Source organism: Andrena cerasifolii, chromosome 16 (genome assembly GCF_050908995.1).
Source record: "Andrena cerasifolii isolate SP2316 chromosome 16, iyAndCera1_principal, whole genome shotgun sequence".
Taxonomy (NCBI): domain Eukaryota; kingdom Metazoa; phylum Arthropoda; class Insecta; order Hymenoptera; family Andrenidae; genus Andrena; species Andrena cerasifolii.
Window position 1 is genome coordinate 9580832 of NC_135133.1, and position 24689 is coordinate 9605520.

The 24689-nt window shown below is 50.7% G+C and overlaps 1 protein-coding gene across 4 annotated transcripts in view; it reads right to left on the bottom strand.

Annotated features, from left to right (window-relative positions):
- Positions 1 to 24689, bottom strand: part of Syn1 (Syntrophin-like 1) — a 298277-nt gene that overhangs the window by 118252 nt on the left and 155336 nt on the right. For 3 of the 4 annotated variants that reach the window (XM_076828704.1, XM_076828702.1, XM_076828703.1), the window contains exon 3: positions 8639 to 8827. The exons of the other annotated variant lie outside the window; for it this stretch is intronic. In XM_076828704.1, the coding sequence (XP_076684819.1) occupies positions 8639 to 8827 (189 nt within the window). The remainder of the gene's footprint in view (positions 1 to 8638; positions 8828 to 24689) is intronic. 4 annotated transcript variants of the gene reach the window in all.

Sequence of the window (24689 nt, forward strand, 5' to 3'; positions counted from 1 at the left end):
GCGGAATAAAGGCACCGCGGCCGGGACTCGAAAGGAGCTCGATAAACTTCCAGATCGAATTTCGTCCGTGCTCAGGAGGCAAGAGCATCCTTCTGTTTCTCATTCGAAGAGAGTTCGATTCGAAGCGGGGAGAGTTTCGCTCGTACGAGTCCGTCTTGGTCTTAGACGAACGCTGTCGGCCCACCATCGACTCGCATGCTTCAGATTCCCATTCGTCTGAAATCTGAATGTCCGAGAGGCCGATACAACGGTTACGCGCTCGGGATGAACGATCAAGATGTCGACTTCCACGCCGCGGCAAACGAATGGAAATCTTGAGGGAAACAAAGCACCCGAATCCCGCCCAACAGTTAGCAACGAAAGTGCACTATTCATCAAGCGTTTCGCGGCGGTGGGAGAGTGCATTTTTGCATCCACTCGCCTCGTTTACCCCTCCCCCACCTACCCCCTGTTCGAAACATTAATCTCGTCCGTGCGCGTTGCCTAGGTGGGGGTGTATTTCTCTCAGGGGGCGCATTTCCGTCGTTTTATTCGATTATCAGTCCCGATCGAACACGCGCCGTTCCCTGCCGCTGTATATCTTCATTTCGCAATTTACGAAAGTCAGAGGGGGTGGCGGCAGTTGCCGGCGTCGCCCGTTTCGCGATTCATAACCTCGCGTATAAGCTGCGCACCGTCGGCCGCCGAAATTGACGGCCCCGGATACGTGTATCCAGCTCCCTCGACGAGTGTCGGTGAACGTTTTTTGCCCGGCAAATGATGCACGACCACTGAAATTGCGTAAACACGGTAAGCTGCGGTATTTTCGCCTCGCAGCCGCGCGTCACTGCTCCATCTGGCGAAACGGGAGTACGTCTGGTGTTTCACCGAGGCTTCCTCGCTCGAGTGACCAAGTTTCTGGTACTTTTAACACGCCGGTACCCAACGGCGCTTTCGATTAGACCCGTTTAATTGTTTCCTCCAACCCCCCGATTTCGTTCGATTCGAAGACGGGAGACGCGCTCGCGTCGGCGCGATAACAGGCTATCAGCCACGTCGATCGTGTACAGAGCGATATAACGAGCGATCGTCGTCCATACAGCCGCGTAAAATTTATCACCGTCCCTGTAAAATTTACCGTGGACGGTGCATAACCGCTGTCCGCGCGATCGTTACCTGTGACCGATGCCACGGCGCCAGGTAACGCTGCCCGCTGCAATCTGTTACCGCGATCGGGATGTAAAGTTTACACCGATGAAACGTAATTTCGACGACGGTTTCGCGTGTCAGCCGCCCCCCTCCGCCGATGATCGATACGGGGCTGTATCAACCGCGATGCGTCGCGACAGCGCGCCACCTCGCGCCACGCACCGAGGAACCGGAGGGAACAGGGTGGATTCGCCCTTCCAGGATCAACGATTTGGTGCAAGAATTCAAGTAAAAATTCTGTGAAACAGGCCACTCGAGCTTGATAATAAAAGTGGATGGAAAGATTGCAGGGATGGCTGAGGGTGAGCGGGAAATTCAGTAGACAGGGCTTTAAACAAATACTTTAATCAAGGGGACATTCTACTCTCTCGGCCGAAAAATCGGCCCCTTTTCGGTGATGGTTTTTATAACGAAATAAACACATAACGTTTTCGAATTTCTGGGGGTATATTCTACCACTCTTGAAATACAAGAAAAAATCTTTGTTCGAAAACGTTAAGTGTGTATTTCATTATAAAAACCATCACCGAAAAGTGGCGGATTTTCCGACCGAGAGAGTAGAATGTCCCCTTAAAAGAAGTGGGATTTACCTGCGCAGACACGAAATAGACCCGATGGCAACCGATTACAGAATGCCCTTCCACCCTCAGGCCGACTCGCACTTTGTCCTCGCTTCTAGCGACCCTGTCATAAACGTTCGCGTCGTCTTCGGCCGCGTATTCGGCGAGTCAAGCGTACTCTACCGAACGCGACGAGGCGCAGGGAAAAATCCCAGGCCCGCGGCTAGTTCAGGGCCGCGGCTTACAAGATCAAAGATCGAACGGAACCAAATACCCCAAAACCCTTGCCATTCGGTTCGTCCAATCCTCGTCCCCGATCGCGATATGTCTGGTCCAGATCGCGGCACCCTGTGGACCGGCAACTCTATTATTAAATAACAATCGAGCCGAGGAACGGCCGTTCGGGACACGTCACCGACTGCAATCACCGTAACGATATCGTTGTCGTTAGGGCATTATCGCGGCCGTCACTTCTACAAACCGTGGTGGCGCGGCCCGTGTAACGATATTAGAGGATAATGGGGGGCCAACCCTCGCAGCGTCGACGTCGCCGTCGTCTACAACGGCGTGATAATAGTCCGTACGCAGCGTGCACACGGGCCACGACGCCGACGGTGCACGCTCGAGCGCGAGAACACGCTCGCGCGTTTATATGGGCCGCGATTCGCACGACGGCGACGGCCGGGGATGGTAATGAGAGAGCTTCGCCAGAGGGGCTTCGGCGCACAATGCAATTCCGCTTGTTACTGATAACAGCACCGCAATTCCAGAACGCTCGTTACCCTACGTGTGTCCCTTCCCACCCCTCCTTTGCTCCCCCGTTTTTCCCTTTTCTTCGGGGCTCCTCGCACCTGCGACGGCGAGCGCGACCGCGTTAATCGCGACACGGTTAACACGCTGTTCGCTCGGCAGGCTCGCGATATCCACGCAGGGGCTGCTGCTCCCTTCGCCTGGAATTCGCTAGAAATTTTCTTACGGGGGGATGGCACGCGAGGAATCAACCTGTGGAGGGTGAATGATTAAACGCTGTACAGGGGGGAGGTTGCAAGCGGGATGTACATTAGGGTGGTCCTTATTTTCCAACTTCAGATTTTTTTTTGGTCTTACCCTCCTAACGTGTGCGCTATCGTAGGTTTTATTTTTTTGTTAACTGTTCCCAAAATCTCTCCACTTCTTTGAAAAAGGCATTTATTAGTTGAAGATTTAACGAATCGAATGGTATTTTTTTCAAGCCGGACCGTGGGTGGGAACGACGTGAAATCGCGATTTGAAATTTTGACATCGATTACTGTTAAGTTTATTAACAATAACCAAAATATTCTATGTGCGCTTTGAGAAAGCATTCCTTCAGCTTTAAAACGAACCCAGGACGGTGGCATTATCTTTAAAAATGACCGAGATATTACAATTTAATTGATAACGCGTCAGCCGATTTTGTTTCAACTTTCGAAACTTTAACATTAAACATTTCGGAAACTATTTCACATAGGCCGTTCAAATTCAGTATACTTTGTTTTTGCAAGGTTATCGAGAAATGCTGTAATTTTGAAGAGAATCGGTGAAACTAAATTTTTCACCTACTCACATGAAGGAGTAGATGAGTGAGAACTTGCGAGAGAGCGGGAACGGTCGAGAGGCTATCTGGTGGCGGAGTCTATAGTCTGCCGCCCCTGGAACCTTGTTACTTCGAGCGAATAACTTTAAAGACGCTTACGAAGACACAAAGGGGACACGCGTCGCCGGAAAACTACAGACCGAGAAGGCTGTTTCCAAGCGGTGTCATCAGCGGTGTCCGAGCGGGCAACGACAAAAGAGAACAACCGGCTGATCCTGGCTCATTAATCAGACAGACGCGGCATATAGAGCGCAATTATCCGACGGTAATTAACTTCGCAAACTGCAGGGGCCCGCGAAGTCTGGCGAGGCCGAGAGGGAGAGAGAGAAAGAGGACGATGGGGTGGTTGCGAGGAGGACGGCTTGATAGCGACGGTGGTGGTGGTGGTGGTGGTGGCGTCAGCGGTGGATGGTGGATGGTTTGGATGGAAGGTTCTTCGTGGGTTCCGGCCTGATGGAGCTGTTCTGGAATTATACACGGGGTTAGCCCTGAAAACCAGGCGGCAGCCAGCTTTTGCCCCGGAAACTAATTTAACTCTCGCATCCTCTCCATCCTACCTATCCCCTGGCCAGAGCCGAACCTCGGTGCCATCCCCTCCGCCGATTTCCACTGGAACCGGCGTCTGTGTGCGCCCCTGCAAGCAGGCACGCGCGCGCCTTGTGCCTGAATAGAGCACGACGGGATGGAAGAGGCTAAATACACGGATCGACGTATCCAAACTTCGTTTGATAGCGGTGCCTCGGAACGTCGCAGAGGGAAGGGAAAGTATGTCACGGAGGCCGGTCAAAGCACTCGAACGCGGGATCTCCAAGTTCGCCGTCCCGCTCCTCCCCGGGGCATTAATTAGAGGGCTCGTTCCGCGGAACGCAATTAGACGGGGGCGCGCGCGACTCCCCTCTTTCGATTCCTCGCGGATGGAAAAATTAGGAGGCGGGAGGGCGGCTCTCCTCTGGCGGGGAGGCTCGGTTGGGCACGCGACTGCTTCAATGTCCACTGGAGAATCCACCGAATGATTAACGCGTGTACGCAATTTCCAGCCTGGTGAAAATTTGGCAGCCGAATACCTTTTTTTTTCACGCTTGCTCGACCAACGGTTGGAACGCGAAGCTGCGGATAATGGGGGGCGGATGGGGACCCCCATTCGCTGCCGCGGATATTCGCAAATTAACGGATCGCGCGATCGCGGTTCCTCGATATTCGTACAATTAACTGGGCGATTTTAATTGGGTGGACGGCGGGCCATTCTTTCGAGGGTTGCGGAGGCTTCTTTTAATGGAAGGTAGTTTAAAGCTGACACGGGGGTGGGGTTATGGAGGAGGCCTCTGCCTATCCGAGCTGCTCTCAGCCGCTCGCTAATTCAATTAGCCGATTCTCATTGTACCGTTCACGCGTCCGTTTTAATTCGCGAGCAGAGCGCGCCCGTGGACGATCGCCGCCGATGTTCTCCGACCCCTAACCTTTCTGCTCCTCTACTCCCCGGCCGTTCCCACTTCCTCCTCTACTCCTTTTTTTTTTTTACACTTTTCCTCTAACATCGACGAGTCAGGGGCTGGCTATCGTCGATCCCGCGTGTTTGCTCTCCCGGTCAACGGGCTCTTCATTTTCTCGTTCCCGGGGAACTTGCACAGCGTGGTCGCCGCCGACCGTGTCAATAAAATGTCCGGTAATGCACTGTTGATACGCTTAAGTGAAACGAACGTGCTCCCCGGGGAGCAGCGCAGGCTTCTGGTCTTGAAAATGTGAACGGTGCACTGGGGGTGCTTCTGAATCAAGCATCGATGCATTCGTCGGCGGAGGAATTTTACCGTTTACGTCGTGGACAGTTTTAAGGAATCAATGCAAGAAAGAAGGAATTAGAAAATGAGGAAACACGGTATAGATCACGATATAACAGGGACTGAGAGCCTCGTAGGTTCCTAGGCTGCGGGGGTGAACGTATAAAATCATATTTTCAGCTGTGAAATAACCATCCACAAAATTACCTTTTTTTTTTTAAAAAAAAGGTATAAAAAATGCGCCAAGTATATGCGCGCGCGCAGACAAACGAAAAAAAACTGTCGTAAATTTATGAATGTGCTATTATAACAAAAATTGCGCCAATTATAACAATGGCTATTTATACGAACAAAAATCTATTAAATAATATTAAGCAAATATATTTTTGTTTTAAACGAATAAATATTTCAATATAGCAATAAATGTTTTATTCAAAGTACTTGGCGCTGCGAAACCGAAAAATGTTAATTGTCTTGGTATAAATAATAAAATAAGACAAGACACCACTGAGACAAGAGAGAAAGAAAAATATTAATGCAATTTATACATATTTATTCAGTTTAGCAACACCAATTCGGACAACAATTTGTTACGCGATTGGCCGAAACCTTCATCGAATCAACGACGTGCCTAAGAGACATTTCCTCACCCTTTCATGTTCCCCTCTCATCCACCCTTGACGATGGAGAAAATCTCTTAACATAAAATTCGCCAAATTGCAACTTTGCGTCGAAGTATCTAAGCTCATAAGGCACGTAGGAACAAAACGAAGACGCTTTCCTTATGTAAATCAAACCCGTTAAGACCATTCAAAACTTAATCGGATCAACCATTATTGAGATTCGATAATCGAAGGGTTCTTCCGAATCCTGCTCGGCGTAATATAGGCACAGCTGTCTCGCGCTGCGCATGAACTTGGCGCGAGACCACTACCGTGTCTCTCGATTACCCATTTGTCAGGAGTGGTGGCGGTGCGCCGCGTCGCGATAAATTGTAAATAACCTTTTCGCGCAGAAATCCCCTCGCATCTGGATAAACTCTTGAAAAGATATTCCGCGGGTCGAACGTGACGCGTTTCTCGCCTGGAATGCAACCGCCCTCTCTTCTCCCTCTCTACGAGATTTACGGGTAAATTTTCAGACGCTCCTGCGGGTGTGGAGAAGCGCTGCAAATGCATCGAAACCTACTCCTCGAAAGGGAAACACCATTAACGCCTGGATCGCGCATTCTTCCCGCTTTTCGAAATCGCGGGTCTCCGCGGAAGAGGTCTGAAACCGGGTGGCGGAATGGGGTTGGCTTCGGGGATCTTTAAAAGCACTAAAAACCAAAGATAAATGGATGTCGAAGGCTAGCGGGCACAGTGAGCATTCGACAAGAGACATTCGCGTGTTTCCCGAATCGATCATTGACGAAACGAGAGCAGCGATACAGAGTAAACGCAGGAGGCAGCGCCCCGAGGATCCTCTGTAGAAGGACCGTCTACTGTTGACTTAAAAAAAAATACCGGCGCATCGGGATAGAGCCGCCCCTGTGCGACACGGCTTAGCAGCCATGCAGCAGATACGAGCGAGAGATACAGCACGCCTCTGATTGCTTTCCCCAATTCCCGGCCACTACGATTCCCTTTTACCTTTCGAGCAACCTCCGCCGACCCTTCCCGCCGTTCCTCTGTCTACCCCGAACCTACGTCAGCGAGGGGCATATTCTCCTGGGGGCACGGTTTCCTTTTTCCAGCCGGAGAAAGACGAACACCGGGAGAATAGAGCGAGGGAAATTCGCGGAACGGAGGGTGTGCGGCGAGGGAAGAAAAGGGAAGCCCCCCTGTCGAGGGACCGTCCGTTGACGGACGAAGAGGGGTGAAAGAAAGCGGGGAGAGAGATAACGTCGAAGAAAAATCGGAGAGTAAACAGCGGGTTTATTTACGAAATCTTCGAGCAAAATGCGAGGCGCAGAAGAGAGTGAAACTTCTGCTCGGGGAGAGGGAGGAGGATTCTTTGGGAGAGTGGATAGAGATACCGAGTGGTAACGAGGAAAAGGGAGAAGCGACGAGAAAGAACTGTCGAGGGTTGACGATTCGAGGGGAGCAGGACCAAGGGGATACAGGGACGAGGCTCTACAGAATTAAGAGCCCATTAGCCTTTCATTAACTTCGCGATTGGGACCACGGAGGGGAGCACTCATTTCCAACCCTTTCTTTGTCATTGTCCTCCGTGCAAAGAGAGGGAGGCGGCATCTCGATGAAACCTAGATCCATTCAGCCGGTGGAGACACTTACCACGGTCGGGTGTACATGCCGATGACTTCCTCTATGATTACCACTATTCCTACCACGACCAGTCAATTGACCGTTTCTTAAAATTTCGATTAGAATTCCCTATGTACAACGTATCGCCTTTAAACTCCACGACTTTTCCTCAAATATACGTACGTACATGATAGACTTCCGAACGGAAGAAACTATATTTTTATAGGTACTGTCAAAGTGGCTATTATCTTCATCCTATATTAAAAAATATAATTCGTGCTAAAGACATTTAACCGGGGCCTTGCTCCAGTAAGAAAACTGGAAGATCGTTCCAAGGAATGTTTTATCGACAGGAGCGATCGCGACGCCTCTTTTCGCGCGCGAAGCTCGTCGTTCCATTAGGCGATAATTGACTGTCAAACTCGCGGCACATCGCGGTCGCGCCAGCACGCTCATTCGACTGTAATCCCAGAAACGGGTTAATTGCGTTATGGCTGTCATTATCTCGGTCGCTGAGCACGCAGTTCTCGAGAGAGCGGCTCCGCCAGCCGGCGCGGAGAACGAGGCTCGCGCCTGTTAATCCGCAGTCGGCGCTGGAAACGTTTACTTCTAAACGCGCGGGGGACGAGAGGCGGTTCCCTGCAGCTTATTTGATTTGCCAGCGGCGTGCGTCGCCCTGGTGCCGGCTCTTTTTACGGTCAGCTCTCGCTAGGCGGCATTCGCGCTTTCCCCCCGAGTTCCAGGGCTTCAAAGGGACCGAGAAAAGCGTCCGGGCGGGGGTATGTATCGCGAAACGTCCTCAGGAGAGGCGCTCCCTTTTCGACGGTCGTTAATTAACGCGGCTTCTTCGCGTCGCGGCGACGAGCGCTTTCCCGTGCTAGCTCGTGGCTGGAGTTTCTCCGAGTATCGGGGGGACCGACGTTCGACCGACGGGTCGGCCGACACGTGACAGCGCATTGTGGGTGGAAGGAATGCGACCGGGTCGTAAAAGTGGAGGGCGAAGACGCCGGCGTGCAGGGTAGAGTATCGAGGCTTGGCTAGGTGTTGCATTCTGTGGGGTTTTTGGGCAACGTAGCGCTAGCTTGATGAAACGCAAGCTTCCTGGCGCGCCGGTATTTCGAGGTCTGTTTAATAGGTATGCGACGCCGACGGGTAAGCGATAATTGAAGGCGAGCGAGATTAAGTTCCTCGCTGCGTTTCTTCCACTCGCGTGCGATGTTTAGAGAAACAGAGAGAGAGAGAGAGTGTACTCACCGGGGTCGGAGGAATGATGGGACCTGGTGAGTCTGCAGAGTTGGAGCGGCAGATAACGAGTATCCGCTCGCGGTGGTGACTTGGGCGGCGGAGGAGTCGCGCTGAGGAATCCACGCTGCAGCTCCCAGCCGACTTCCTGGATGATCGAGGCCTTCCTGAAGTATGGCGTCACCTCCCTCAGATACTTCACTGTAACAGGCGAAACCGGTGGAACGGTGAGCGGCGACGATCAGGAAATTTCTGCTCCAAGGGGCAGGAAGACTGCCTCGCTAGGCGGAATTCGTCTCTGATAACGCGATCGCGAGGCGCAAAAATGTTACCCCGCACTTTTCACGCCCGATAGTGTGTTACAGAGGAGGTGTCGATCCCCGGGAGCATGTAATTTCAACAATTTCTGAAGTTTCAATCTAGAGGGAATCTTGATCAACGGATTTCCATCGGGAACAGTTTGTTCGCCGATGGGGGCTTAGAGTCCAGCAATGAATGTCGAAGATTATTCAAATTGCACGTTGCTGCGTGCCAATTCGCCATTTTTCTCCCGACTTCGCACGCGAGAAGTAGAGGAGACCGGGGCAGATTGTAAGAAAAAAAGTTTTCACAGTTTTTTCACGAAACTGTTTTCCTCAATCAGGAAATAATTTGCGCGACTTACTACTTACATATATGGTGAACTGATTGAGTGTAAGTACGTGACAAAATTTTGGACACTTGGACATCTAGCTTCGTCTTAAACAAATCTGAACCTTTGTTACAATGTGCCCGATTCCGGGGAAATTGTAACACATCTGTTTTACTTATTTAAATACAAATATGAACACAAATAAACATTTCTAACAAATATAAATGAACACACGAACCATTACTAAACATTTGATATACACAAGTTAAACAATCAATGCTTCATTCATCTGATTCTATCAAAATCTTCTTCTTCGCTTTCTTTACTTTTGCCTTCATACTTTTTTTTCTACTTTTTCGATTCTCGATTGTTCTGTTGTTCGTCTAGAGCATCTTTTTCCGGTGTGTCAGCAAATAGCATGTTTGCTTTATCACCATTTAGAGCGGAGTAAGTAGTAGCATGTTACAATTTACCCCGAGCTTGAACTTTTGCGTTTTATCTCGGCAAACGAGAAACTAAACATCAAATTACTAAAATAAATAAACGTGCATTGATTCGTTTGCGACAAAGAAGCAAAAATTCAAACAGTTTCTAACGACGATTAATTGAAATAAAAGTGCTAAAACAAAATTTACTTACGTGCTCTATATACTGAAATTCTAGGCTATAACCAGAAAATGAATACGTAACGTTCGTTTGTATCACTAAAACCGACGGTGCTAATATCGTCAAGCAGCTCTCGCATGCTGCGGGTTACCAGATTTGTCGTTCAAAAGATTTCGCTTATGTTACAATTTATGTTGGAGTTCAACGAGTCTCAGTGTTAGGACTAAGGGGCTGCGTTTCTCTTTTTCTGGAGAAGAGGGGCGAAGGGTCTTGACCGGGGCATAAGGTGACGACCGTAGCCAGTCTGAAAATTGTGACCAAACCGTGCAGATCGCGTTCCGTCTCTTAAAGTTTCTTTTTTCTTGTATACTTTTATATATAACCAACTAACATTAATACGTGGACACACTGTGTATTGTCTATCTATACAATAAACCATAGTTGTGTTTATAGTGTGACATTTATTTTCAACCTCTGCGAAGTAATTTCCAACAATTTACCCTGCGTTACAACCAACCCCGGTCTCCCCTACAACGCCCTCGGAGTCCCGTTATTATAATTTCGTATGTACCTGCGCGAGACGAGCCACGTCGCTATTACTTAATCGAAATTCTCAGGCCTCTCCAGTACCTCAAGGCCCGAGAAAAAGTCATCCCCAAGTGGTGAATTCGTAATTCCATCGCCCGGTATCCCGCGTCGGTCGATCCCCCAGTAATTTGGGTAACGAGGGAGGAACAGGGAGCGGAAATTTCGCGGCGGAACGACGCCCGGCCCGATCAATATTCCCTCGATCGGCTCGATATTAAGCCACGTTCTCCTCGAGAACGTATCTCGGCTTTACGAGCGGTTTTTACGGGTACCCAGCGAGTTCGCCGCTCGAGGGATGCCGGTTACTCTTCCACCCCCTCGAGCCGTGGCGCTGCTACATGTTTCAGTATTTCGGTTAGCTCGCGTCAGGATTGCAGACTATTCCGTTGCGGCGCGTTTCGATTCTCCCTCCTCGACCTCCTGCGAGCCAGGCCCACCCTTCTCTCGCTCCCTCTTCCTCTAGCCACCCCCAGCCCGCCCCCTCCCGTTCCTTCGAACTTTAACGAGTTCGTCCTGTGTATGTAATCGCGCCCGGGCGCTGCATCGACGTCGAAACATCAACGACAAATTGGATTTTGAAACGGTCCGCACGTGACCGCGGTACCGTATCCGCCGCGACGCCTCCGCGCGATACGGAGAGCCGCACCGCGCGATTTACGAGGCTGGCCGGCCTTTCGACCCTCGGCCAGACCGGGGCGAGCGGAATTTCGTGGCACCGTGGACATCGTAAAGGCGGGCGAAAAACCAGCGGCGGTGCTTGCCTTCGCAGGATTCTTGATTTTACGAATTCGTCTATATCCGTCGAGAGCTGAGTACCGATTAAGGGGGAACGGCTGAGTGTCCCGCGTATTTGTCTACTCCATTGAATTACTTTTCCTTGAATCCAATATCCAAATGACTGTTACGTACGACGCGAAACTGACATCCCCTATTCACGACCGAAAGCTTTCAAATTTGCCGGCGTCGCGACTGCCTTCCCCTATCGCCCGCTGACATCGGCGCATCCGCTAATTCTTTACCGGGACGGGACGCATACACGGTCGCCGGGCGATACGCTCATTTGCCAAACACAGGCAATTCGAACGATGCCCATTGATAAGCGACGTTACACCGCGGCCGTAATGCACGGCCCCGAGTAACCAATCTCGTTCGCCGAGCCGCGCAAACAGCCATCCGTCTGCCCTGTGACTCGTCGCATTATTAATAATTAGACGCGCCTCGGTGTGCAAGAGCCGCGGCTGTTTGCCCCGCGATTTCCATCCAATTGGATTACACGTTCGCGGCGTCAACCGTGGAATATCATCGGCCAACAGGGACGCGGTGAATGCGATTATCGGACGTTGGCCTTCTTCGCTATTCGTGAAAGTCGTTGACGAGGCAGATGGCAGAGAGAGAGAGAGAGAGAAGAACGATAAGATAGCAGAATGGTGCCCCCGCGATCAAAATAAAAAAAAGAAAAAGAGCTGGGGTTAAAAAATAAAACAGCCCCCATTCCCCTCGGTTTTCTCGCTCGACCAGTTGAAAGGCGCGCAATTTTCCCGAGGTTCGCGCTCGCATCTATAATTTCGCGTGCTCTCCGCCACTGGCCGATGATCGTCGCCGCACAGTGGACCGGATTTAAAATTTGGCGCCTTTTGAGTCTTTTTTTAAGACGTCGGAATAAAATTTGCGCCAAAAATAGGAAAAATTTATTCCTTTCTAAGGATGTATAATTTAATATTTTTTGCATCTATTTATTTATTTATTTTTCAATTTTTTTAACTTATTTGCGATAGAAAAAAAATTAATTCTGTTAATTTGGTACCTTATTTAATGTCCTTTTCAGTAGTTTAAATGGAATTTTCGGGAAACTTTTCGTTTCCAAGTTATAAGCAAAAGTCGAATAATAAATGAATGCAGCCGAACTGAAAATATTCCAATATTCCTTGTCAGTTTTAAAAAATATCGGAGATTTCCACACTATATTCAGAATTATTTTTCAACACATCATTTACATTAATTACTAATAGAAGATGATATTTAGCGCAAAAAATTGGTCTTTAATTTAAACAAAACGATATTTGGCTGCATTCGTTTATTATTCCACTTTTGCTTATTACTTGGAAACGAAAAGTTTCCCGAAAATTCCATTTAAACTACCGAAAAGGGAATTACATTTTTTTCTATCACAAATAAGTTAAGAAAATTGAAAAATAAATAAATAAATAAAAGTAAGAAATATTAAATTATGCATCATTAGAAAGGAATAATTTTTTCCTATTTTTTGGCGCAAATTTTATTCCGATGTCTTAAAGAAAGACCCAAAAGGCGCCAAATTTTAAATCCGACCCACTGTGCGCCGGAGGCATTCTCACCGGCCAATTTTCGCCCCGCGCTTCGATCGACGATAACGAAATTCGCGACTCCTGGATAATTTTCGCGGCTGCCGGCACGTGGATCGAATACCCCCTGCGATCGTCCGCCTACGCGTGGCGACGACGCCCATTAGCGATGCTCGTCGCGTGCGTATCCGCGCGAACGCCACCCGTTAACGACGTCGTTCCGCCGAAACGAAGAAGCGGTTTTTCCGTCCGCGAGATGATAAACGGGTAAATAGAGGGGCTCGAGGAGGGTTAAGGGGTCGGTAATTAAAGCTCTCCGCGGTCGACCTGGTTACCTGGTGGAGCGGCGCGCTGCTGGATTTTCGGTGTTTGAATGGGGAGATGTTCTCTGGAAAAATTCTCTGTTTGGTCGGCCCGGGGGATGGAGCCCTCTCGGAAGGAAATGTCGAGTGACGACACTTTCCGCGATCATCCATTAGAGTAATTAAAAAATGCCCGGGGAAACGCGAACGGGGAATCACTCGTGGCTCGGTTAGTTAGCGAGGGATGCGTAGGAATTATCGTGTCCGAAATCGGGGTCCATCGGATCCGAGTGGAGGTAATTATCGATCGCTCTCCGGATAACTGGAATAGCGAAGCTTCAACAGCTGGATTTTTAACCTCTCTATATTAGATTACATAGTTGTTCGTTAATAATTCGCGACGAGACAGGGGCGGCAGTTTAAAGCATTCAAGCGCGACGTTCGGCTTAAGAAGCGAGAGACAAGGAGCAGAGGAGTGGAAGGAGCGGGGGGTCTCATAGCTGGAGAGCGATCGAGCTCTCGGGGACGCCTGGAAAATAGAGTAAAACGGATAAACCGGAAGTCGATCGCTGTCCGCTGCCGACGGAAGATATTTTTAATATCCGGCGAAGCTTCGCAGAAAAGAGGGTGGCTTGCGTCTACAAGGAGAATGATCTCGTATTGAAATTGCACGGAAATTTATCCCGGATCGCGACGGTATATCGAATCGTCCCTCTCAAACTTCGAAGCTCGATGAAAAATAGATACCGGCTCGCCAACTCCTATTCGTCGGCCATAATTCATCTGTCCAGCCAATACTCGCGCCGGAAATGATTAACAATAGGATATTGGCAATCGGTTTTTAACGTCGCGTAACTAAACCACTCCGCGGCTGGCTATTTCAGAAAACTTACTTACTTAGTACCCGGGTATACCCCCGAGTGACGCAGACTTCCACACCGCGACTATGAAATTCGACGGAAATCGAATTTGGAGAGCTTGATGGGAAACTACAGACGAGTCTCATTACCACCCGCTTCCAGTGGAATCGATAGCGGGATCGGCAGTGCGCGTTCAACCGAATGTAACGCGACAAAGAGACGGGGAGAGACGCTTCGGAGAAGGAGACGGATCGTTTTGACGGGACTCGCCAGCTACGGTCCACTCGCGATCGACAGGTGGTAACGGTGGTTTCCTGTGGGCCGCGAAGTATATCTTCCGATAGAAGGGTTCCTTTCGCCCTCTTTCAATTTACCGGGGCTTCGCTGCGTAGAGTATCTTTCAAGCTGATTTATTTCGCCGGTTGAAGGCGGCGAATGTTACCAGCGTTTCGAAAAGAGGGCTCGCTCTTTAACTTCTAGGAATACCTTGAAACGCTCCCCGCAGAAGAGCGTCCCAATTGGAACGAGGGACTCTGGCGGACCCGGCGAAATCCCGCATAAATTTCGCCCGGAGGGCGGGCGAGTGTTGCGGGCGTCGTTCAATGAAATTTGAATGTAAATCATACGATTACGCGAAAGCCGCGAAAAAGGGGCAGATTTCCAGGACGGTGCCGTCGGTGGGCGTCCGTTCAAGTCGAGGGTAAAAATCTCCGGGGATCAGTCGCGTTTCTGCGGAAGCAACGCGTTTAATCCGGGGAGACTCACCCCCGGCGAAGGCTCGGCGAACCGGAAGGGGTAACCAGCCGGGAGAGGGTGGAGCAGCCCGAAAATCTCACCCTATCTTATTTACCAGATCAAAGGGATACACGGGGGAAAATTCTCGTCCCGATAAGTCGAGCGGATTCCAGGAATTCTAATTTCTGCCCCGCTGCGATAGAATCCAGCACGCTCTCCTCGCGGAGGACGATACGATCCTCTGCAAACGCATGGAACACGCGGTGGAATCTCGATTACTGTCCCCGAACGCTTAGAAATTTTATAAATTCCGAACCCTACCCCCTCCTCGCGTTTCTACCGATCTGGATAAGCGAAATTTATTTACGCCCGGAGGTCAATAGATCGTCGAGCGCGCGCAGTGTTACAAAAATCTTGGGAGCCGAATCGAGCGTCTTGGCTGGCCGAACAAAGAGCAATCTAGCGGCGGAAATCGCGCAATTAAAGGGACGAGAGGGGGTGGGTTCGAATCGCAGCAGGCTCTCGCCGGAGTCTGTTGGCCGTTCGGGCGAAAATAAAAATCCAAATGGGGGCGGCGGTCGTTCCCTTGGAGGAGGGTATATACCGTTTAATCGGGCGAATGCGAATCACGGGTAGAACGTCCGTCGGAGCGATGTGACGGGCAAGGAAATAAGTAGAAATGAAAATGAAACGGAAGGCCGCCAGCCGACGTCGCCGTCCCTTCCCCCCAACTTCTTACCCCGGCCTTTATTTCCTCTTTTACGTGCCCCTGGTTCTACTCCCCCGTTCTCGGAGCTACGCGCGGAATCGAGCGGCAGTTTCCCTTGACGAGATGATATCTCGATCTGGAAATCTTTGCGGCCACCATCGACTCCGATACACCTCGAGGAGCGAAGGAAGGATTTCGAGGGACGAGAACAAGTCGAAAGCTGAGACGCGCGACGCCTATCATTCCACGTCGCGTCCCCAACGTTTCAACCGCTAACCTTGCCGATCGAACGTGGCCGTAAGTCTCGAGATAAGGCCTTATCAGCAACCCGCTCGCGCAACATCGCGCGACAGATGCCACCGCGCGTCTCCCAGAATCCTAATAAGCGCGCGTCGCGAGCCGTTCCCTTCGCGATCATCAATTATTCATAAAGTTGACGCGGCCGCTCTTTCTTTTTCCGATCCCTTATCGACGGTAATTTCAATGGAGCCTCCCGCATCCCCGATTCAGCCGCCGGGGAATCCGGCGAGGAATGGAAGAAACGTCCGCTGAAATTCGATCGTTAAAGAGGAGCCAACGGCTGGAGAATCGCCGCGGACAGGCCAGCTGCAATTTGTATGCGGGCTACAGCCATAAATGCTTTACGACTAATAATACATGCGAACGAGCTGGCGCGACCGGTCAGCGCGGGCTCCTTGACCGGCGTTACGAGCGTTTCCACTCCTCCCGGCGGCATTAAAATGCAAATTTCCTTCGCCGCGGCTTCATTGATCGTAAACAAGAGTGGCGGGCTCCGTGGCAACGGAAAACTTCCGATAACGCGCTTATCTTAAACGGGGGAGGGTGGGCCGCTTCTTTATGCCATCCGTCGCTCAATTATAACGCCCAATACGCTCGCGGTTCCGGGCGACTTTGCATAATGAAGCGGTGGGAAGCTGGTCGCTGGAAAATCATTCGCGAAACTTCTCGAAATTCCGGGAGCCGTGGATGCCAGATTGCGGGGCGAGAGAAAAAAAATCGGGGATTATCGCAGTTTCTCACGCGAAAGTAGACGGCGAGGGAGCCATAAGCGAGCAGTTTTTCTTCGGGGGTTGTATGGGTGACAAGCGTCGGTCCATATCGTCGGCCATCCATTTCGAGGCGCTCGAATTTTTCCCCTCCCGTTATAAATTCCCGATCGACGCTTTCAACCGTTATACATTGGCGAATATACGTAGCAGGGGTTGGGTGATTCACGGGGTGCTAAGAGAACCCTCCCCCCTCGCTGTTGCTCGCGAACAAACGACCTTCTGCCCGATCCACGAGCAACGCTTCGACGAGGTTAAAGCCGCGCGATTAGGCGGACGGACAGGCGTGCGTATCGATTAGGGGTAGGAAACTCGGAAATTAAATAAACGAGGGGGGGTGAAGAGAGACAGGCGTGTGTATAACAAATAGATAACAAAGGAGAGGAGAAACACTGCACAGAGGGAAGGTTCGGCATCACTCGAAATTCTACCGCGATAAAAGCATCCCCTTTAATTCCACCCCTGAATGGAAAGTTTCGCGAAGACCTCTTAAAGCCAGATATCTCGGCGATTCCTTTCCCGCCTCCGCCGTAAATATCCCGCACAGTTATTGTGTAATTGCAACAAAGAGCGCCTCGCAAAGGAGTGAAATACAGTGGCGACAAACGCGAAACAAAGAGGTCGAAGAGGGGCCCCCGGAGGAGAGGCGCGAGCCAACGAAGGAAGGCGTAGAGCGCGGGCGTTCGCGCGAGAGGGTCGCTGCAAAAAGGCCACGATTTCATAACGCTCCGCTGGCTGCGAATGCTCGCGCGATATATCGGGTGTATCAGCAACACGTGAAACGTATATTCGTGAACGCGACTGGATATCTGTGCAGCTACACTGCCGATCAAATGTTGGGGCGCGAGCTTGGAAATGGAGAGAGTGAGTGGCTGGGTCGACAGCGGCCACGTTCCCGGTGACTCGAATTACGGGAGAAGCTGTATTAACGTTACCAAGTGGGTTGCTAGCTTTCGAGAATTTCAATACGCCATCCACCGATAACTGTGCTCCGGAGTGACTCCCCCGCGGCGTCGCGCACGCCGCCGGAAAAACGTTATTAAACACGAGAGCGATATTTGCCAGAATTATTACCAGCTGGATGGAGGGGAACGTATCATTAAACGAATGGAACGAGATGATATTGGAACGGCGACATGGAAATGAGGAACGACCCGCTCGCGGAAAATATTAATCAAGAAGAGAGGCGAACGGCCCCGATGAAAATGAAGGTTTCGTGATAAATTTCATGCAGCCCGGTGTAACGTTTCTGTTAATCTCGCCCGGTGACAGCGGAATTTATGAATTTCTTTCTCATTAACACGCGTCGACAAACTTTTCAGCGCCGCCGCGTACGTACACACGGTGGATATCCGCGCAGCTACTGCAGCTTGCGGGGGGCGGTTATGTAAAGGGGCGCGAGAGCGAGGGGTGGCGCCGTTCGGGGGGGTTGGCCCGGCGACAAATTGCCGATATTTGCGCGGCAATACGCGCACGTAGTCGCGGGACACGCGAAACGCATTTCACTGGCTTGTAATAGTTGCTCGATTCTCTATTAATTCCAGGCGATACCACGGACCCTCGACGCTTACAGCGACGCTTTAATATTAAAGGTAACACGAATCTAGCCAGAGTTTAAAGCACTCGAGGAATTCCGACGCTTCGACTTCCCGAAGCACGCGAATCTCTGAAATTTATCGAGACCACAGTCTTGCAATTCCCGTGAGATTTAAACTCGAAACGATTCTACGCTCTTGCATATTTCTGCGGAGCTTGAAACTGAAGAAATTTCAGAGTCCTTTCGTTCCCGAGACCTCTGAAGGATTACTATCCGGAGAATTCCTTCTTTAAGCCTCTAAATTCTCGTTAATTTGCAGTATCTCTTTCGTCGGGGTATCGCTCCAGGTGGCGGGATACTTTCCGCGGAATAGTTCGATCCCGTCTCTAGTTGCGGTTATCACTTTTTGGACGAGCGAACTTCCAGCCGAGATATTCGTCCCACCGTTCGGCGCGCCCGATCGATTCGTCGGTTTTCTCGTTTCGTGTTTCGCGGTGATCATCCTTGATCTGAACTCCGGGATTACGTGCTCCCGTGGGAGTCGACGCATCTGCGGGCGCCTCTAATTGCACCGGCAACTTCGGGATTTTCGCCGGAGCCACGGGCTTTTCGAAATACGACGGGGCAGACGATTGCGTGGGAGATTTGCGCCACCGCTAGACCGTTTCTACGCACGCCGACAGTCCCCAAAGTTCCCTGAAAATTGCTATCGACGATTGGAAACGACGATACACAGCCCCGCGACGGCTTACCGATTTTCCACGGGGTAGAGGACGAAATCCAGTTTCAATCTTAATCTCAATCGCCGCCTGCGATTTCAACCACTCGAGAGGTTCGAGCTGTCGAATATCTCTGTCTAAACTTAACCGAAACTCGAGCTACAGCTACCAGTGGTAAGCAATCCCGTCTGAATTAAATCGCGATCATTGTTCCGGGCTCAAAAGGGCGGGAAAGAACGAAAGGGAGCGGTTAAAGTTTCGCAGCAGTTCCCGGGCATCCCTTCCTTTGCATCGCGGAAATTTCCTTTGCGCGCGGTATTCAGCGGTTCTTACGCAGGCTCCAGGGTTGGTTAATCTTTGCCTCCTCGAGCCACTGGTTGGTTTTTAACAGCCGGGATATACTTGGCAACTGAATATCTCCAAAGACCTCGTGGAAACGGGTTGGTTTCACCTGACCGCGGCTGGGGGATGTGCTTTCTCAAACGATCCCCGTGACAGAGCTCGCCGAATGGGCGCCCGAGGGTCTTCGTCTTCGTTGCGGAGACGGCAAAAGGGTCCAGTGAAAAGGTTCACGGATTCTTATCAGAAGTTCCTATCGCGGAGTGAAAGGGCAAAGGGAGGACTGATCGCGATGAGTCACCGAATCGTCGAATTCCCACAACGAGCTGGCGCCTCCGAGGCTCTCGAGACGCAGCGAGGATTTAGCGAGGGACCGGTGGAAGAAGCACGTGGAGGAATCTGGCCGTGTGTGCGAATCCTTTGAGAAAGCCGTTCCAGACGCAGGCTTTACGACGCCACGGTTCAACGGCGAACGGAGAAAGAGAGAAAGAAATGGGCTTCTCGCCTCGTAAGGGTTCGAAATCTCGTTGCGAATCGCAGGAAAGAGTTCGAAACGGGTATTGGTCCCAGGACGAGCGGCGAGATACTCCTGCAATATCGTGCCCCTTTCCCTTCCCTTTTATCTAAACGACCTTACACCGAAATCGCGGCTTCGCAGCTCGCTACTGGGTACGCAGCAAGCCCTCCCGTGGATATTTTCCTGGGCGAATATCGCCCAATAGATTGTCGCCCCTTTTATTTCCCCTTCTAATCCCACGGAATTACGATTTCCAGGGGCGCGGATTTAATCCCGATGCATTCGCGTCATTCTCGCAGCAGCGGGTAATTTTTCCAGGGAAAAGTGTACGGGGAATATTAATAAATTTTAATTCACCTTTAATTCTATTCATAAATAAACGTGGGATGTATCATAGATCTTCCTATGTCACAGCGATCTCGAAATTCTACGCCCAGAGCCTCAAATTTCTTCCATTATAATACGCGAAAGTAACGGCAGGAGGTTTTTCAGATCTACTTTACGTCCCAACGGCGTCTACTTGAAAACCAACGAATCAACCAGGTGAAGAACCAGCGGTACTTTCGCTGCAGTCTAACGAACACGGGATCGAGGTGGCAGAGCTACCAGGTCCGCAACAATGGAAAATTGTCGAGGAAAAAAAGGGTCCCTTCCGTCGTTGTAACAACCAGCGAAACGTTAATAGACCAGGGAAACGGTCGACGCTGGGTGTAACTCGGAAAAAGCGTACGCAGCCCGTTCACGCCGTTTCATCAGCAAACTGCATATGCTCCTCTTTTTCCCCTTTTCGGCGACCGGTAGTCGCGAGTAATTTTGACAAAAATCCAGGGGGAGAGAGAGAGAGAGAGGAATGGGGAGGACTATTCAACCGACGACTCGCACCATTATATTCCTCGCCGACCGAACGAGCCGCGGATTAATCCGATCAGAAAATTGTTGCAACGCGGCTGCACACTCGGAAGCATCTCGGGAATCGAATTCGCGCCGGGGCGGCAACGCCCATTCGGCATACGGATAAAATGCATTTGCTCCGCCGTTGGAAAGTGGCCCCGCGCGCGGGCATGTGCTGCTAGGCTTCCATCGATACGTGACCGGGGCCGAGCTCGGAGACAAAGAAACCACCCTTAATGCCGCGCCACGGGCGAGCCGAGCTGCCTCCTTCGCGGTGGAAAGCGACACGCGTCGCGTTCTGCCTATTAAACGACTCGTATCGTATGCGTCCCGCGGTTTCGCCACTTTCAGCGGATGCTACGTGCAACGGGCGAGCGTAATATTTCCTCGGCAGCCGTCCAGAGACCCGGCGGAAAGGAATAACGAAGTTGGGCCAACAGGGATGGGACGTTTCGGTCACCTGTGCGCCTTTTATCGCGCGGCTCTTTCATCTTTGCAGTTTTCAGCGCTCCGCGGTAGAGACTGCAGTCAGCGCCGCCCGTCGCGCCCGACGTGGGACGGGATTAAAGTCAATTGTCTGCTCGGGGTTACTGAAACGACGCTACTGGTAATCAAAAGTTCCGCTACGACCAGAGCTCCCAATTCGAGATCGTGATTCCGGTGCGAAGCTGTCTCGAGGATCAATAGCGACGATGCAGTACAAACAGTTTGCCGTTGGATGTATCGGGTATCGTGAGTTATACCTAACGAGATAGAAACGGGGAGGCGGGCGGTCCATTAACCACTAATCGCGGAAAAAGGGACGGCAAAAGGGCGGCAAAGCGGAAATGAAGGAACGCTGTACTGCTCGTGCTTTCTGTTTCGAAAATATACCCTTCCTTAATTATATTACCAGCCCCGGGGGAGGGCGGCCGTATTGGTCCGTGAAAATCGTATCGGGCTTCATTGGAAATACATTAACGCTGTCGTGCTCCCCGAGACGAATGCCGCTCACGTCTCGATACGGAACGGACGGGCTTCAAATAAAAATTCGCAGGAAATTACTAAAGCGAAAGGAGTCGACGCCGACACCGTGAGCAATACGGGATTGACTCGTGCCTGGCAACCCGGTGGTCTCTCGGAGAGAGTACCACTTTCCCGGCTCTTGCGCTGGCTTTTTAAACGAGCTGCTCTGGCTAGCTCGATTATCTTTCCCCTCGATCGATCAGCCGCGTATCTGCAACTTCTGGCACCGCGTCCTGAGAACGAATGGCTCGAAACGACTGGGGGATGGAGACTCGCGTTTACTCTGGCTCCGAATCGACGACACCGGTAAAGAAACAAAGCTGAAGGATCGAGAGGAGGAAAGTTCTCGAGCAGCGAATAATGGAGCGCATCGTACACAGCAAGTTTACAAATATCGCCACGGAGAAGCGACTCGACAACGAAGTCATAAAACTGTTTTGCCGGGAAAAACTCGGGAATGAGGCGAGGGGTAGGTGTGCGCGAGCAGAAGACACATTGCGAGAGCACTTCAGCCGTGGTTCAATCTTCAAGAAAGCAGAATCACAGCACGTTTCGATATAAAGCTACGTGGTTGAAGTCTTGCGGAAGAAACTTTCTTTTCGAAAACACCCTGCTATGACTCGTGGACGGACGAGGCTGGTGCTCGATCTCTATGGGACAGGGTATCTCGAATACGTACTTAAAGTAGAGAGAAGAATAACAGGAGACTGCATCCCCTAAGAGCCACCCCAATATCCAACGAATCAAATCCATCGATTAGACATTTCTAAGAATTCCCAGTCTGAATCCCACCGTTTAGGGTAATTGAGGGAGAGCTGCCGCACCTTACGCAAAAATGCCACTGTGTCTAAATTTCTTTTCTCCTACCACTGACGCGGAAGGCAGCACGCGCCAGCCGCCATGCGAGCAAAAGCAAGCGGGACAAGTCAACGTCGTTCGCCGTAATTATTTAGATAGGAAAGCGAGTCGCACCACAGGTAACCATCTAGAGCCGAGATTGCGTTTCAAGACGGTAAATCTTGTGTACACACTCGGGCTGGCGCGTGTGTTTGCCGCGCGTCGTCTTGCACGCCGCGCAGCAAACACGCGCTTCCGTCGCCGGTTCCATTCCGGAGCAACGACTCCCGTCGTCGTCCTCGCCGTCTCGTTAATATTCATCGCGTTCCGCGCTCGAAACAGAAGTAACTCCCATGTCGCCGAGTCCCGATAAGCGGAGAGGATCCGGGGAGGGGGGGGGGGTGAACGTGGATGCGCAGCGTTTTATGCATCGAGCTGGATTCATCGATCTGGCCAGCACCGTGCAACTCGCGCGATAGATATTTCTCCGGCGTTGCATGCGAGCTACTCGAAAGCCTCGGGAAGAAGGGCAGACCGATGTTATGGAAATTTGATAGCGTAATTGGAGGAGCTTCTGTGGAACGTAGTAGTCGATCAATAGGGGATGAAATTTGAGAGATACCGTAACATTTGAATTATAAGTCAGATATTAAGGGATGGTTCCCTGTTCCGTCCCGGTTATCGCGGTTGCACCTCGCGCGATCGTAAATCCCGTGTTATCGATTACCGGGACGAATGTCCTATTGGAAACTACTCAATTCCCAAAAAGCCTTCGGCTCGCAAAAGAAGGGATGAACTCTTGGAAAGGAACGAGGACGATGTACATTGGGGACCTCCTGAGTGAAGGCGTAAACCGAGTCAAGGGCAGCTACGGTAAGGGTTGCTACTCGAAAAAGCGGAAACCGAATGACCGGCAACCGGCCGGATGATAGCAATGAAACCCTAACGGCGCAACGCAACTATAGCGCGTATCAGAGATATAGTGACTTAGGTATGAAGTCCCTCAGCGGGGTCTTACTCGATACCCTGCTGGACACTGGCCGCTAAACGTGCCTCCTACTACCACCTGCAAGACTGCATTTAGAGAAGACCAGGGCAAAACCGGGGCCATAAAAGAAAATAAAACAGAAATTGAAGATACGGTTTATCATTATTAAAAGACATCAATTAAGCTTTGCTACTGGCTATTAAAAATTGTCTCGTATTAAATGCAAATACATTTTAGTAAGGTATATATGCTGCATTAGTACAGTAGTGGAGAATTTATGAATCAATATAATAATCAATCAAAGCTTAATTGATGTCTTTTAATAATGATAAACCGTATCTTCAGTTTCTGTTTTATTTTCTGTTAGGGCCCCGGTTTTGTCCTGGTCTTCTCTAAATACAGTCCTGCAAGGGGTGGTAGGGGCACGTTTACTTCACACCTGAGTCCCTATATCTCGAATAGGCACTATACGTGGCTATGAAGATTTTCCCCTAATTAGGGAAACGCCTCGGTAGGTGGTAAAACTCTTCGAGAGGGATCGGTTTGACGTAAACCAGACAAACAGAGACTGAACAGTTCCTCTGATTTGTCTAGAGACGTAGCCTTTCGATTTGTGTAGCGTGTGTCCGTGACTCCACGCTCCGCGGTTATTCCTTCGTTTCGGATAAAGGATAATACCAGCAGGATTCTGCAGAGTACATATATCTGGGGGAGTTAAGATCGCCAGAAGACTACGAGCAGCCTGCACCCCCGCGGTTCACTGCGCGCTCTAGAGATGGCGGCAGGGAAGATCTTGCGGCGGCCACAATAATTTGAATTTATGATAGCATTATTGCAGTTGTTTCCTCAACAAGCACGTAGTAGCTACAAAAGGATTTACCAAGTGCTCGTATCGTTGTACAAGCGATCCGAGAGATCCAGCAGCGGCGCCGCGCTGACGCGGCTACACGACGAACGAAAAATCCCGGCCGCGGATCCGCGATCATCGTTCCGCCGCGATATTTTAATAACCTGCCGCGGCCACGCGGAGCACAGATTGCGAATGCAAAGCTAACGGTACGAAAGTTCAGCAGGAGTAACGAGCGCTCGCCAATTTCACCGCCGCTTACGATCTATCGAGGGGTGGGGGGAGTGGAACCCCCACTTCGGAGCCATCGAATAAAGTAGATTAAAGCTGATTAAAGTGCTTCGTTTCCCTTAAACTTCGGGGGGCAAGTTGCGAGACAGGAATTTTAAAAGCGGCCGGTGAGCGTCGAAATTTGACTAAAGACTCGAGACACGCTCGATTTATCCTTCGATTCCAATGCCTTCCTTCTGGCTTATTAACCCCACCTGACTCCCCGCCTGCGCCAAGGGCGATGTAACTATACTTCCCGCTACAGACGCGTCTCCCGAGATCGAGTTTCCGAGG